Source organism: Thalia democratica, chromosome 4 (genome assembly GCF_965202585.1).
Source record: "Thalia democratica chromosome 4, ktThaDemo2.hap1.1, whole genome shotgun sequence".
NCBI lineage: Eukaryota > Metazoa > Chordata > Thaliacea > Salpida > Salpidae > Thalia > Thalia democratica.
In genome coordinates, this window is record NC_139168.1 from 37,253,245 (window position 1) to 37,268,090 (window position 14,846).

Genomic DNA, 14,846 nt, shown 5'->3' on the forward strand with positions numbered 1-14,846 from the left:
AAATATATCTAACACATAAATATTAGTTTTAAATATTTTTTTCAAATGTAAGTAAACCTTTTAGACTCTGTAGAGCTCTTCATATTTTACCTTGTCAGTAAATTTAGTACCTGCTTACAAAAACATTTTTTTTAAATGATATATAAGTTCTCGAAATTTAATTTACCCAAAACACATATATACCATAAAAAAAGCAAAAATCTAAATTTTACAGAAATTTTAACAGATTATTTGAAATTTAAGTACATATTACTGTAGTTTTAAAACTATCACAACAAGTACTAGTATATGATTTTGAATTTGCTGTAAAACTTGCTTTAATGCAATATAAAGGTAGTTTAGACATTATTTCTGTTTTAAAACTATAGTTTCAATAAACTAACAAAAAATAGTTTTTTATGTAAATAAACTTTGTAATGAATTCGTGCATATTTCTTTATTTCACGAACTAAGTTCAAAATTTACACCAGCACAAAACAGTTTTTTTAAACAAAATTTGTACAAATAAAACAAAATATAAAAGCAAAATTTTCAAGTTCTATGTAATAGGAAAACTGTAAAACAACAAAATTAATATTTTCATTAAAAATAATATAATAATGCGTAACGTTTAATGCAAATTATTTTGAAATAAAATTTTCATTGCAAGAGAACTTAAGGCAGACTACTAAGGCAATATTTTCTACAAATTAACATAACAACTTATATACATTTTCAAAATAAATAATTTATTTTCTCGTTATGAAATTGTAAAATAAACTGAGTTCACTACTCTAAGTTGCACTTAAGTCAATAAAGTTAATATCTAAGTTATGATAACTACAGAAACAAAAGCAAAACAAAGGAAAGGAAAATCGACATTGAAATATAAAAACGTAAAACTAAATTGGAACTTTAATAAGCATAAGTTCATCTCCCATAAAAACTAAAGTTGTATGTTATTAAAATCAGCATCTTTTTTCACTCTTTTCCAATTTAGATTATTAAACTTCACCCGTTTGTCCATTTTAAAAAGTATATCAAGTTAATAAGAAACTATTCTCTGGTTCCGTGAACCCGGAATCTGTACAAGCACGTGAAGTCGGGGTTCCCCCAGTTTGAAGAAACACGCAACTCGACAAAGGAGTACTTCATTCTGTTGTCGCTGGATACTGGGAAATTTTGAAGTGATCCGTTTTCCTCAGTAAATCTGTATATCAAAAAAATTTGAGTGAAAAAATTATAATATTAACTATATTTATTTAAATAAAGTTTGTTTTCTATCAAAGTTTGTAGAAAAAATTCAAATTACTAAGAGTTTTAACTTAAAATAAAAACTTAGTAAAATGTGATGGTTATTATTTCATAGCATTATTTAGGTGCTAAACTTTGCTTTAAGAGATACTAATAATATCTTATAAAAGTTCGTTAAATAAAATTTTTAAATTTAATAACGTCATACGGTCAAAGTAATAACAACATACTTCATAGGCTTGTTTTAAATAAAGGTACAAAACAGATAAACTTCTAGTACATATAACTTATTAAGTTTAAGTGAAATAAACTTCAAACATAATTTTATAACTGGAACTTGAGCGATGTACAACACGTTTTTATTTTTTGATATAGTTCATTTGTGGGTATTATTTTAGTTTACTAAAAATTTAAAATAAATTGTTCATTTTAATTCTTCCTATCACTCATATTATCAACTGAACAGCAAAATGAAGTCATAATTATCACTTTTATTTTGTTTTTAAAAAAATAACATTTAAAAAATTCAAATTTGTATTAGGTCACGTAAAGTAATAAAACTAGAATACTGTTTTAAGACTTTCATTAAATCTATATATTTAGTTTTTAAGATAACAGTAATCAGAATAAAACTAAGTAAACTGTTACATCAAAAAAAATTATAAAATACAATATTTCAATATAAAATATTAATTAGTACTTTAAAAAAACTAACGTGAAATTTCCGAGGTTTATTTCATTCTCAATATCATCTGGATGATTAAGGGCGAATACTGAAAAATTTTGAGGTGCAGAAGAAGTGTTGAGTAGCGCAACGCTCTTAGGTATGTGCTCGATTGTCACCGATGAAATATAAATTGGCACTGACAATCCAACTACAACATAACCTTTGCTTCCCTGCATTCAAAAATAACACGACCTTAACTCATATTGCATAAATTATTGTTATAGTAATTGGCCAGAGGTATTCCGACTTCAAGAAAAACTTTTAAATATCAAAATGTTTGATCTCTATGAAACTTATAATATTAAAACTCTTTTTAATGAAAACCAAAATGAATGGATCATTAATAACTATCAATTACTTAAATTAAAAAATAGAATTATATACTAAAGTTCATCTTCGATTATCTGACTCTCGCTAATCTGGCCGGTTTCAGTCAAAAAGTAGATTATTAATTCAGCTAAAATCAATGGTTTCTTTTTAAAACGTAAAAAAAAAAATATAAATTAAATTGCTCACAGTGTGATTTATAATAATGATTTTTTTTAAAACTTTAACAAAGTTTTGTTTATTTTTGCCAGTTTAACTTTCCGACTCATTGAAAATAAACATAAACAGAAAATTTAGTGTTTGTTTTGTTATATATAATTCATAATATAAAACATAAATATTATTTAAGGAAAAAACAATCCGAAGGCTATTCCGGTCATAATTACAAAAAAGCTTGCCCAAAATGGAAAGATTAGCGAGGATGCTCTGTATCGACTAATAAAATACTCACTTATATTCTTATAGACAACACTCGATTTAAAAAAAAACAAAAATACTTAGCAATACTAAAAAAACATTAATTCAATTTATATGTAGTTTTTAAATATTCTAATATTTAAGTTTTTAAAAGTATTTATAACTTTAATTCATATGTAACAAAGCAATAGCTCAATGAAATGAAAACATAGTTTCGTAAGATCATTGTGATAGAAAATTATAAATGCAATTCAAGAAATAACTTTAATATCCACTAATTCAAACAACACAACTATACTAAATTAACTTTAAAAAAACCTTTCTCAAAAACTCAATTTACCTTGAAAGCCCAACATTCTCCGGGCATTACAGAAGGCTGAAGTATGCTTCTGGGAGTGTTGGAATTGAAATAGAGAGGAATACCAAATATTCTGAACTGAGCTGTGCGGTACTCGTATGTTTCACTGCATCGAGTGCTCACTATGTGGCCTCCCGCTGTCTCCAACGCGTAATCTGCCAATCCTAGTCTGTCCGCACTGTAGTTCCAATGGGTAAGTGGTAACATTACTTGTTTTGGTAAATGAATTTTTACTCTTTATTGTGTATTATCTCATTTCAAGCAAGTATTAAAGCAAGTGCTTGCTTTTAACTTTTTACAGCTTTAAAATTAAATTAATATATTACATTAACAACTGAAGCACAAGAAATATTGAGCGTAAGAAATACTATTTTGTTCATTTACATAACTATCTTAAGGAGCTGCAATGTGAACTTGATATATTCAAATTAATCGCAAACGTTTATTTTGAAACATACCTGTAAGTATCAAGGGCTTGGCTGATCATTTTCTTAACATCTTGCTCTGTCAGTTGTGAGCTAGTTGTTGATGTTATCATGTTTCTGATGGTGTCCATACTTAGACCAGACGAACTTGTTTTCGTCGTTACGGGATTCTGAAACTGGCTCGCTTGCGACGCTATCACTTGCTGTCAATAATGAAAAAACAAACTATAAATGTAGATAAAAACTATAGGCAGCAAAACGCAGGAAAAACTAAAAAATGATATTAAAATTACTTTAATTTTGCTTTGTTACAACTAAGTAACAGTATGTTAGTAATTTAGAAAAGGTAGCTTCAATAACTTTAAAAGCAAAGGTTATACAACACTTTTAATAATTTTATATTTAGTAAAAGAAATTGTTTTGTTTTTTTAGTTAAAATTAAAAAAACTCTAACTAGTTTTTGGTGTTGTTCTTACAAAGAGATTTTATATAGTCATCAAAGTTTAAGTTTTGTTATTAAAGATTATCAAAACACTTAAATGTTGTTGAATTTTATGATAGGTTGCTATTAATCTAAATTCTTTTTTAAGTTTCATAACATTACTGTTTTGACGATTTACTCTTAGCTTATTGCTTAATTTTTAAATAAATAACTTTATCAGCTAAGCTGATCAAATCTATACTTCTTTATTATATTATGTTTTAAAACGTCGTATACATTACACTAAAACATTATAATATTAAACATTTATACCGCAACATACTGAACACCAAGTTTTTTTTATAAATTAACTTGTCTTGTCTTGTCTATAAAACATAAATAAAAAATACTTAATTCACCTGCATTTTAATGCTTATTTCTCTTTTAACTTCAGCTGTTAAGTTGTTGCTAGTAAACGTATTGAACTCCTGCTTTGAGATGAACTCTTTAGAGTCAAGCCATTGTAGAAAAATGGATGCAAGGCGTGTGTATTTAGTCTGTTTTGTTTATTGGTAATAGTTTTTCAAAGCTAAATGATTATAAACAATACAGTAATAAAAATTTGAAATAGCTGCGTTTAAGATTGATATACATTGAATCTAAAATCAAATTTATGTTGAGTTTCAATGGATACAAACTTACAAATCAACAGAAACTATAGTTCTTGAAAACACTTTTCTTATTTTTTTCTAAGACTTTTACTTATTACTAAACGTAATTGATAAACAACATTTTAAACATAATATTTTTGTAAGTAAGTTCTTAAATATATTAAAATAGTTTTAAATGCAACAATAAATTAAAAAAGTTTAATAATCTAAAGATACCCGTAATAATGTAGAAAAATTAATTTAATAAAATAACATATTTTGTTTACAAACTTTTTTATAGATATGAAATAAACTTTTATATTTTTACTAACACTTTCTACTTTGTCATCATCATAGGTACTTTTTAAAAGTAGTATGAAGCTTTCTATAAAACGTTTTTCAATAATTTCTTCTACTTCAGACTTTAACACTACGTCAGATTTTGGTGCACTATAACGTAATAAACTAAATAGAAAGTATATAACTTTAAATATAGTATTAGAAAGTTTAAATAATATACAGCTTCAAATTGTTATTTTAAAGAGTATTTTAATATATCAATTTTAATTTGATATCTTTAACAGCCTTAGATGACACTAATATAAAAAAGTAAGATATTAAGCTCAAAAAAACTTTAGGGCGATACAAGTAGAAAGAACAAATAAATAAAAAAGTAAATCAAGACTCACTTTGAAATGTCTTTTAGTTCTACCAGGCGAGATTTAATTTCATCAATTTGTTTATTAGATGAATGTATAGATTGTTGAGTCAATTTAATTTGTTCATTAAAACTTTCTGAATTTCTATCAGCATTAGACTCAAGTGCATCAATTTTTGATGAAGTTGAAGTGCTTAAAAGTTTGAACTGATCCTGTTTTTATAAAGTTAAATCAAAAAAGTTGTGACTTGTATCAAATTAAATTTAAGTTGAGGTAACTAAAATTCTGAATAAATGCAAAACCATAATATACTTAAGGACTAGAAAATAAAACGTAAAACAACATAACGGTACCGTGTAAAACTATTTAGATTTCATACAAAGTTTAAAAACAACTTTTATCACGTAATTATTGTGACATAAATTATATGATGTAATTTTGAGTCATTATTTATTTGAATTAATTAGATTATTGTCAAATTCTTTACAATGTTTTTAACGTAAATTTTTTAAGTTTATTATGATTTTTTTTTTAGATATAAACCAAAGATATATTAAACCAACCTTCAGTTTTTCAACTTTTTTGTCAAGTTCATCAACAACAACTTTATAATTTTCAAGTTCACTGTAAATCTTGCTGCTTTTTTCTGAAAAATCCCCTTTTATCTGCAATGAATAAAACTGGTGTTTACAAAAATACATTTTACGCATACGAAACAAAAGAGCTCATAAAACATAGTAATTGATGCATGAGAAAGTATCATGTAAAGCACGTGCGTTCGCTTACTTTCTTCGGCAAACTCCATAAAAACTACTGAACAATAAAACCACTGTTTAAAATGGACCAAAAATAGATATTATAAGCTAATGATCATGAGGAAAATTTAAAGCATATTCTTAGTATTATTGTTAAAAGCGGTTTTCACTTTTTTGTATTCAAGCGAAACAATATTAAACTTATTTTTGTAGAATTGAAATAATATTAATCATATATGCTTAAACAAGCTTACTATAACAGACTAAAACTGTGGTGTTAGAAGTTTTTTTTTTCAAAATATGGAAAACTGCGGTATTAATACTATATATGAAATAGATTCAAATTGGTAGTTTCAACAATAACAAACTAACTTAATAAAACAAAATAAGAAATGTTTTTAAATTTACATCATTATATTATTTAAAACAATTATAGTAAAATATGAAATATAAAATAAATATTGAAGCACCTATTTTATTCAAAAGTATTGATACTAATAAGGTTGATATATTTGTTTTCTTTTATAAATTTTGCTGATTTCATTTTTGCGTAAAATAACGCATATACAGATAGAATTGAAAAGTAATAACTAACATTGTCTTGTATATTAGACATGAGTATTTCGGTATTTATTTTATTATCTTTAAATTTATCTTCAATTTTCTTGTTTTTGTCGTTTTGCTGGGAAAACTCATGTTGTAGTAAGCTAAAGGAAGATTCTAAAATCTGTAACAAAAACACTTTTTTACACTGCTAATAGAAATTATTAGAAAAAATATTAAAAAAACTAAACAGAATAAGATAAACTTTAACAAAATTTTCATATTGTTTAATTGGAACAAAAGTGTTATTTTCCTAAAAAGATCAATAAGTTATGTAGTTGAAATTATATTAAGCCTAAAACAAGCATTGTAAAAAAAAATTTAATTCAGAAAAAAAAACTATTTTAAGGAGAAGCACTCTGCAATATAATTTAAAAAAATATTATTTGTTAAAATAAAAAGTAACCTTCATAGAGTCTACAAGATGCTTTTGTTGATGATTCAACTTAGAAATAACTTTTTCAGCTGTAAAAATGATTCAAATTCATATTTTAAAGACAAAAAATACCTGATTAGCTTTATCTCATTACAGAGAATTCTTATGCATAATAGAGAATAGATGGGTATAGAAAATATACATTAAGATTGATATACAAATCAAAAGAAATGTATTTTAATATTTACATAAACTAAAAAGCACAAAGATACACGATCACTAAATCACACTATACTAAAAACTACAATTAAACACAAAACAATTGAACACAAATGAAAATTTAAAATATGAATAAGTATCTTAGAACTTAAGTAACAGAAGCATTTAATTCTTAAATCTAACGTGTTTATAAAACAACATATCAGCACTCATCAACACCAATTACTGCGAGAGATTACAAGTAAAGTTTTCTATTAGAAGCATTTCAAAATTGTAAATCCTTGTAATTTAACTATTTTATTTATTTTTATAGTATTTGTTTAAGATACGTAAAAATGACAATGTAATGATACTTATTTTTACAAAAATTCCATGTTTATTTAGACGCTTTAAATTTATAAAATGAAATGTTGATTTCACTACAGCATAAAAAAAAAACATAAAAAAACGTCAAATACATTAAGTTGTTAATAATGTTTGCTAATAAAAGATCCGAACCAAACAAGTTTGTATAAATAAAACAACAACAACAACATTAGAAAGTATTAAGTTTACTAAAAGCTTACATCATTACTCTGTGCTATAAAGTACTCATAAACATAATTAAATGTTTGTATTTTTAGAACTCTGTATAACCGTGCTAGTTATGGCATGAAAAAACGACATTAGCTTGTAAATAAATTGAATACTTTTTAAAATTTTTGGAATTAAAATTAAAATTTAAACTGTATTATCTTAGAATGAACTCCTTAATACAAACGAAGAAAAACAGATACGTCAATAATATTCTGACGACTGTATACACAGATAAGAAGAAACAGCTGTTGAAGGGCAGCTTTCATTCAATATCAATTACACATATTTCAACTGCAGCATATGGATGACACTTGCTTAACAATAATCTTCGTATATTATAAGCTTTCTTTTACCATAATACGTTTTTAAATTACTGAAAAATCATCTTGTATCAAACAGAAGATAAATAAAACTGATAGTTATACTTAATTTATGAACTTTTAATAAAATAAAAACTACTACAAAGTCAAATTGACAGATAATCAGAAACTAACTAATTTAGTAATTTTAGAGCTTTTTCAAAAGTTTGTACGACAAAACAAAGCGACTTACTCATTTTGTTTCTTTCTATTTCTTGTTTTTGTGAAGTATCTGAGCTTGTGAAATAAGAAAGAATCTTTTGACTAAACGAAAGCGGCCCAGATTTAATTCCCTTGATTGAAACGACTTGTACTTTAGGAGAATATTGTGGTAGAAAGGAGGTGATTTGTAAAAGTACCATAATGAAAATACCGCATGCTACCATTCTGATGAGGTACGTAATAAGAAAGTTAAATGACGTCACGCTTTTGTGACGCGCAGTGCTTAGCCATGAATTTGCACATATCATCAAGCACACACTCTGTTTGAAAAGTATATTAAATGTGTATGGCGCAAATTGTATTCGAATTCATTCAGACTAGGTAAACACATAAAGACTACTAAGACTGTCTATAAAATTTCTTAAAAACTTATAAATTAATTTAAAAATATACTTTATCTAACATTTTTATTTAATTGGTAGCATTAGTACTTCATGTTAAACTATTGAAACTTCATTATATACGTAATTTTCATTGTTCTTTACACCAATTTAATTATTTAAATTATTTGAAATTATATTTTTCAATGTATGATCTTTTTACATTTATATAATTATAAGTTAACTACTCGTAAACATATTTAAAATAAGTATAACAAACACGAGATAACTAAAGCCTGAAGTAAATATACATTTTATAACAATTATAAAACTATAGCTATAATTTTAATAATTTAAATCAGTACTTAAATAATAAACTTGAACTTTGTGTGCAAAATAAATTGTACATGTGAGCTAATTAAAACATTCGGTAAAATATTTTTTTCATAATACTTTGCTTAGTGCTTCAAATTAAATAGCTCTAAGTAAATAGTAAAAATAATTAATAAAACAGCTGAGAAAAAAGATACGTTGACCGCCCTAATTAAATAAGCAGGTGTACGTTAGGTATCACTGGAATGATTGAGTTTATACGCATTGTTTCAGACTTCAAGCTAACGTATTGATATAATTTATTAAACTTGGAGGTAAGTTTTTAGCATAGAAATCGTTGGACAACAGTAAATAATCAAAGTAACATTTTATTCAGAAAAATATCCTCTTGTACTAAAAGTTTAAATATGTTAAAATTTGTATCTGGTGACAATTTTTTCATTAATGTAAAACTTTGCATATACTTTTGAAATTTACAAAGTTAGTAATAGATTTTTTTGTCAAATTGTATTTGTTGTCTTACAAAAAGCTCTTTTTTGGATACTAGCTGTAATTAAGAAAAATATAACTAAATTAAATATATAGTTTATATCAAAAGCATTATTATTATCTTCTAGTAAAGTATAACAAAGAACAAAAATATTTATTATTTATACGCACCTTTATCACTTATTTCTATTTATTGTTACATTTTAATCAATGGTTGTACTTTTTTATAAAACTTAAGTTAAAGTAAAATTAATACATTACAAGCAAATTCGTTAAAACTTTTTTAAAAAAGTGTTAGTATAATGAAAAAAACCTCATTTTACTTAGCAAATACTACTTTTTGTTATAATATTCACCACAAATATGCATTGTGAACATTTCATACAATACGTTGTGATTTTAAATAACGCGCCTTACATTACATAATAAGTATTCTGAACTCATTATTTTTAGACCTTATTTTACAAGCTAAGTTTCGGTCAAAGACCTCGTCAGTGCATTAAGTTTGTAAAATAAAGTCTTAAAAAAATAAATTCATTATTTTTTCTCTAGTAGTTGAGGTCTTTTTATTTTTTTTCTAAAAATCAAAACATATAATAATAAGTATTCTAAAAATTTGATATTGCATTTCTTCTACTCAGTATGCTTCCTTTTTTGAATAATAAACTTTTAACAAAGTTCTATTTTTGTTTAAACATATCATAATTGTAAATTTCATATCATAAAGTTCATTATGTCTAAAACATTTTATATTAAGTGTAATTCTTTAACTTTCCTTTTTAGTAAAAGACTACCATAGAATAGACTAATAAATATGCAATACCTAAATACTTATATATATTTACTATGTGAAATTCAACTAAGTATCAAAACTGTTTTTTTAAGGCCTTTAAAAACCAAGTTTTATTATTCTAGTTTTCAATTATTATACAACTTTTAATTTTCTAGAACCTTATAAGGGATAATTAGAACTAACTAAGACTAAATAATCTTAGTGTTTAGATATACATCAAAAATCACAAACTATAATTTTCTAATTTATTAACTTTTGTAAATATAAATGTATAACAGCTAACGATTTAATCATTCATTAAGAAAGTTTATTCATATTACAACTAGTACTTGTTAACAATATATTAAATAAACGTACTTTGTTACCAAAAACTTCACGAACTATGTCCTATACAAAGTTTGTGTAAATCTAAACTTTAATTAAAAAAATTTTAACTAGAAATATTCTTTAATAGCTATAAACTAAAACAAAATTAGCTCTTTTAAAACAATACAACTATTATCTTCAGTTTTTTTTCACTATGACTAACTAAACTGACCTGATACCAATATTTGCACCAACTCAATGTATGCTTTAATGGAAATGTTAAAAGGTGAATAAATATGTATAAAAATCTGCTCATGTAACTAATATTAACCCCAATCTTTTGCGTTTTACTTCTTTTACCTAAAAAAATACAAATATTACATAGATATAGTTTAATGCAAAATAAAATACTATAAAACTGAAGGAAAAGCGTTAAAACAAAAAATAACAGTAGCAAAACACTTACTTTATAAAGATTTAATATAACTTGATTTATTTTTACTTTTAAAACAATTGTAAACATTACAAAAAGCTCAGTAAAAGTTCGAAATTTAAAGTGACTCAGTTTAGAGAAAAATAAAAAGATGGCAATACGAAATATTTAGCTGAAACAGGAGGTTTTGAATTATATGCACTCAAAAATAGTATTTGAAACAAAACAAAACACGTATGATACTACAAAGAACTATTATTTTATACGACTACAAAACATCGTTTAAAAAAACAAATCAAGTTACTTAGTGATTTGTGAGAAGAATTATTGTTGTTGTTTTTAGATTTATTGTTGTCGGAGCTGGTAGCTGTATCGGAGTCTGAATAGCAATTTTTTACAACTCGGCTTTCCACCGATGCTTTTGTTGTATTTGTCTAATAAAATAATTATAACTAATAAAATTAGTAAATAAACAACACTAGAATCTCTGTAAGTTGTTAAAAGGCATCATAATTGGAAATATATAGAACATTTAAAAAATTGAAGTTAAATAAGAACCATGTAAAAACTACTTAGCATGTTGAAATAGCTTGATAAAAAATGAAACGAATTTTATTTGCACATAAACTACCCAAATCTTCCATCATGTTTTAATTAATTTTTTAAAATACATAACAAAATTTAAATAAATTAATAAATTATTACTACTTGCAATAAAAATTTGGTAGGAAGTTCTGTTATTTCTAATCAGTGGTTTTTAAATTTTTTTTATAGACTATTCCTTGGCAAATTTTAAGATTTTTTCTATGCATTAGTTTAAGATTATATAAACAACTTTTTTTGAGACTGTGGAGTTACATACGTTTTATTAAAAGTAAACTTATAAGCATATGGAGTTAGTAATTCATTAATACTTTGAACTTGACATATTTTTCAAATTCTATAATAAAATAAGCTGTAATCATAAAATAGGTTCTTCTTAACACGAACTTAAAATTTTAGTTTTGTAAATTTTTATATATATTCAATTTTGCACACAAACACACTTTCACGTTTCTGGAACTTATGTTTTACTTATTCAGCTCTAATATATGTTAGCTCCACTTACAGCTGAAGGTGGGTGTTGGACGTAGACTGGTAGCAGCTGAGGAGTGTGTGGAGATCTTCTCCCTCTTCTCCTAACATTGTTAGTGTCACCAGCACTGCTCAAGTATGAAGTCATTCTGCCTTCACCACTCTCTTCTAACCCGAAAAGGTGGTCCACCTATTTCAAGAAATGTTTTACGAACTTCAAAGCAAATTTGTGGATAAATATTTAGTAATAAAGTAGACTTGTTGCTAAAAAAGTGTCTCTAGCCAGGCAAAAAGTAGCTTCACTTGTTGCCCTTCATTCCAAAACATCAAACAAATAAGGTAAAAACATTCTTTTTTTAAATTTATTACAAATATAAAGTTACTTTAATGGGGTACATCAGTGTTAGTACATTTATATACAGATATTTTTAGATTAGACAAACTAAGTCTGAGTATACAAAATTTGTTAAAGATATTGGTTTTCGCTTCTTTTCTTAGCTCTCACTGTATATATTTTGATAAAAAAATATTGTTCTATTATCTTCCCTAAAACATACTTAAGAGCTAAAGTGCAAAAGAAGTTTGTATACAGTGAACTTTAAATTTTTTTTTCTAGTCTATTTCTCTATTGTTATAAAAATTAAGCTGACATCAGTAAGAAATAGTTTCATCTGACGCATTAATAAAAAAATTGATAGCGAATTTGTACTTTAGCACAAATCAGAGATTATTCAGGTACCCATTAAATCTGTTATTTGAACACTCATGTATTTTCACTTTTGACACGATTTTCTATGGTAGGAGATATAATTTTGCAATTAATCAAAAGATCGTGTACTTTTTTGAGGTTTGTTAAGTATACCGTTTACAGTTTTACTTTTTACTTATGTATATAGTCAAAAACATATAAAACTACTTAATGGCAATTTAAATTGTAAATGAATTGGACCACTTAAAATTTATAAAAAACATTAGTTACTTGTAAATGTGCAGTCATAGGCTTTGTGGATTTTTTGTAATTTCTTGTTTCTGTTGTACGTCTGTTTACTCTAGTAGTGGTTTTTGTGTGGTCAGAAGAGTATTCTACTTTTTTCTCGTGAGTTACATGAGTTATAAGCCCTTTGTGTAAGCCAGATACTTCAGAAGGTGTTCTTGATGGTTTTCCGCCTTAACAAATAGTATTCTTATTGAGCTTTATTTTCAAGATAAATTCTCTCATTTAAAAGTATGTATGTACTTGCTTACAAAAAAATGTATATGTTTTTCCTCTCACTTTTACAATTAAAAAGCTCACCATAATTAAAAAAAACTACTTTTACTATTTTTAAAACGATTGCATTAAAAAAGTGTATCTTGTCATTTATAATATCTTACAAAATAGATAAAACTAACTCGGAATAAGTACGGAATTTAAATATTCAGATTGGGGTGTCCTTAAAATTCTAGAACCTCTTTTTCTCTTTGTAGGGCTGAATCCCTTGTATTTTACCCTTCTAGTGAGGCTTTCAACGGACACATCTGACCTCGTGTCGTCTTCATACGAGCTTTCAGGGTCTTCTTCGTTGTAATAGTAGCCGTTTTCTAACAGTCTCCGGCTCACTCTTGAGGGAGACTTTGACATTTTCACAATACTTGTAAGGTTCTGACAAGTTCTGCTGAAAGATAACCTGTGCAGTTATACGATTTTGTTAATTGAAACTTTAAAAACTATTAAGCAAACTTTGGAAAAATTAAAGTTTTACCAAAACACAGCAGTAATAAATAAAAAAATTAACTTTAAATTATATGACAGCTAACAGGTTACCATCCACCCAGGCAAAATATCAAGCCTGAATTTATACAAAAACCTTGATAAAATTCTATGTTTTAAGATTCTGTATTTATTTAAAAACCACTAAGAACATGACTGTCAAATTATAAGCTTGAATACTTTATGCTTACGAGTTGCAATAGAATTAATTTTGTCGGAGTATAAAACCCATAAATTAAAGCAATAGACATCTAAAAACTTTATAATTTAGTAGAACAGAAAATTAAGCGAAAATATTTATCTTTTTTTTTAAATCAACATTACAAAGTTAACAAAAATAAATTAGAAAAGAGAAATTAGCTGTAAATAAAATAAAACATTAAAAATGAATACACTCAATCTTATTTAACGTTTTACAAAAAACTAGCCTGAGTTTCTCAAAAAATCGAAGACAACAAATTTAGCTTATGTTTTTCAAAAAACCTTTAAAATATTCAAACTAACTTAAGTGGGTGGCAACCCTGTATCAAGTTAAAATAACCAACCTAAAATTAAATACAAAACATTCTTTTGAGAGACGGTCAAAGTAAAATATTCAGGTAAGAAAAACCAATTTGGTTCGTTTAATTCAGTAGTAGGAAGCCCAATGAGTAATAAACAAAGTAAAATTGCTATATAGTAATAAACTTGGTAGTTGGTCTCTGTCCCTGTTGTAATATAATGTTTCTTAAATGTTTATAGTTAAAAAAGTTAATAATACCAGGGTTGCCAAATGTTTTTGACAATTTTTCACCTGATTTTCAATATTTCCTCCAGGTTTTTAAAAGTACAAACTTTTGGGTCTATTTTTAGTTCAAAGTTAGGTTTAAGGTAAAAAACTGTGTCAAATAGTATAAAAAAATTGAAAAGATATTGTAAAGCTACTTCAAATGTGTTCATTATTAATTAAAATTTTTGATGATGACAAAAAAAATGTTATCTATATGATAGATTTTTCATTTCTAATTAAAATTTTACTATT

The 14,846-nt window shown here is 25.5% G+C and overlaps 1 protein-coding gene across 1 annotated transcript; it reads right to left on the reverse strand.

Moving 5' to 3' along the window:
- Positions 1-469: 469 nt before the first annotated feature.
- On the reverse strand, positions 470-14,503 carry LOC145833963 (uncharacterized). The gene is made up of 17 exons (XM_082941251.1): positions 14,371-14,503; positions 13,468-13,742; positions 13,055-13,242; positions 12,110-12,265; positions 11,306-11,435; positions 10,801-10,928; positions 8,299-8,587; positions 6,982-7,040; positions 6,568-6,699; positions 5,781-5,882; positions 5,248-5,429; positions 4,891-5,008; positions 4,328-4,465; positions 3,521-3,690; positions 3,045-3,240; positions 1,949-2,130; positions 470-1,189 (listed from the first exon to the last, which is right to left on the reverse strand). The coding sequence occupies exons 2-17, from the start codon at positions 13,694-13,696 to the stop codon at positions 1,036-1,038; spliced, it is 2,553 nt and encodes an 850-aa protein (XP_082797377.1). The 5' UTR covers positions 13,697-13,742; positions 14,371-14,503; the 3' UTR covers positions 470-1,035.
- Between the last annotated feature and the right edge of the window lie 343 nt (positions 14,504-14,846).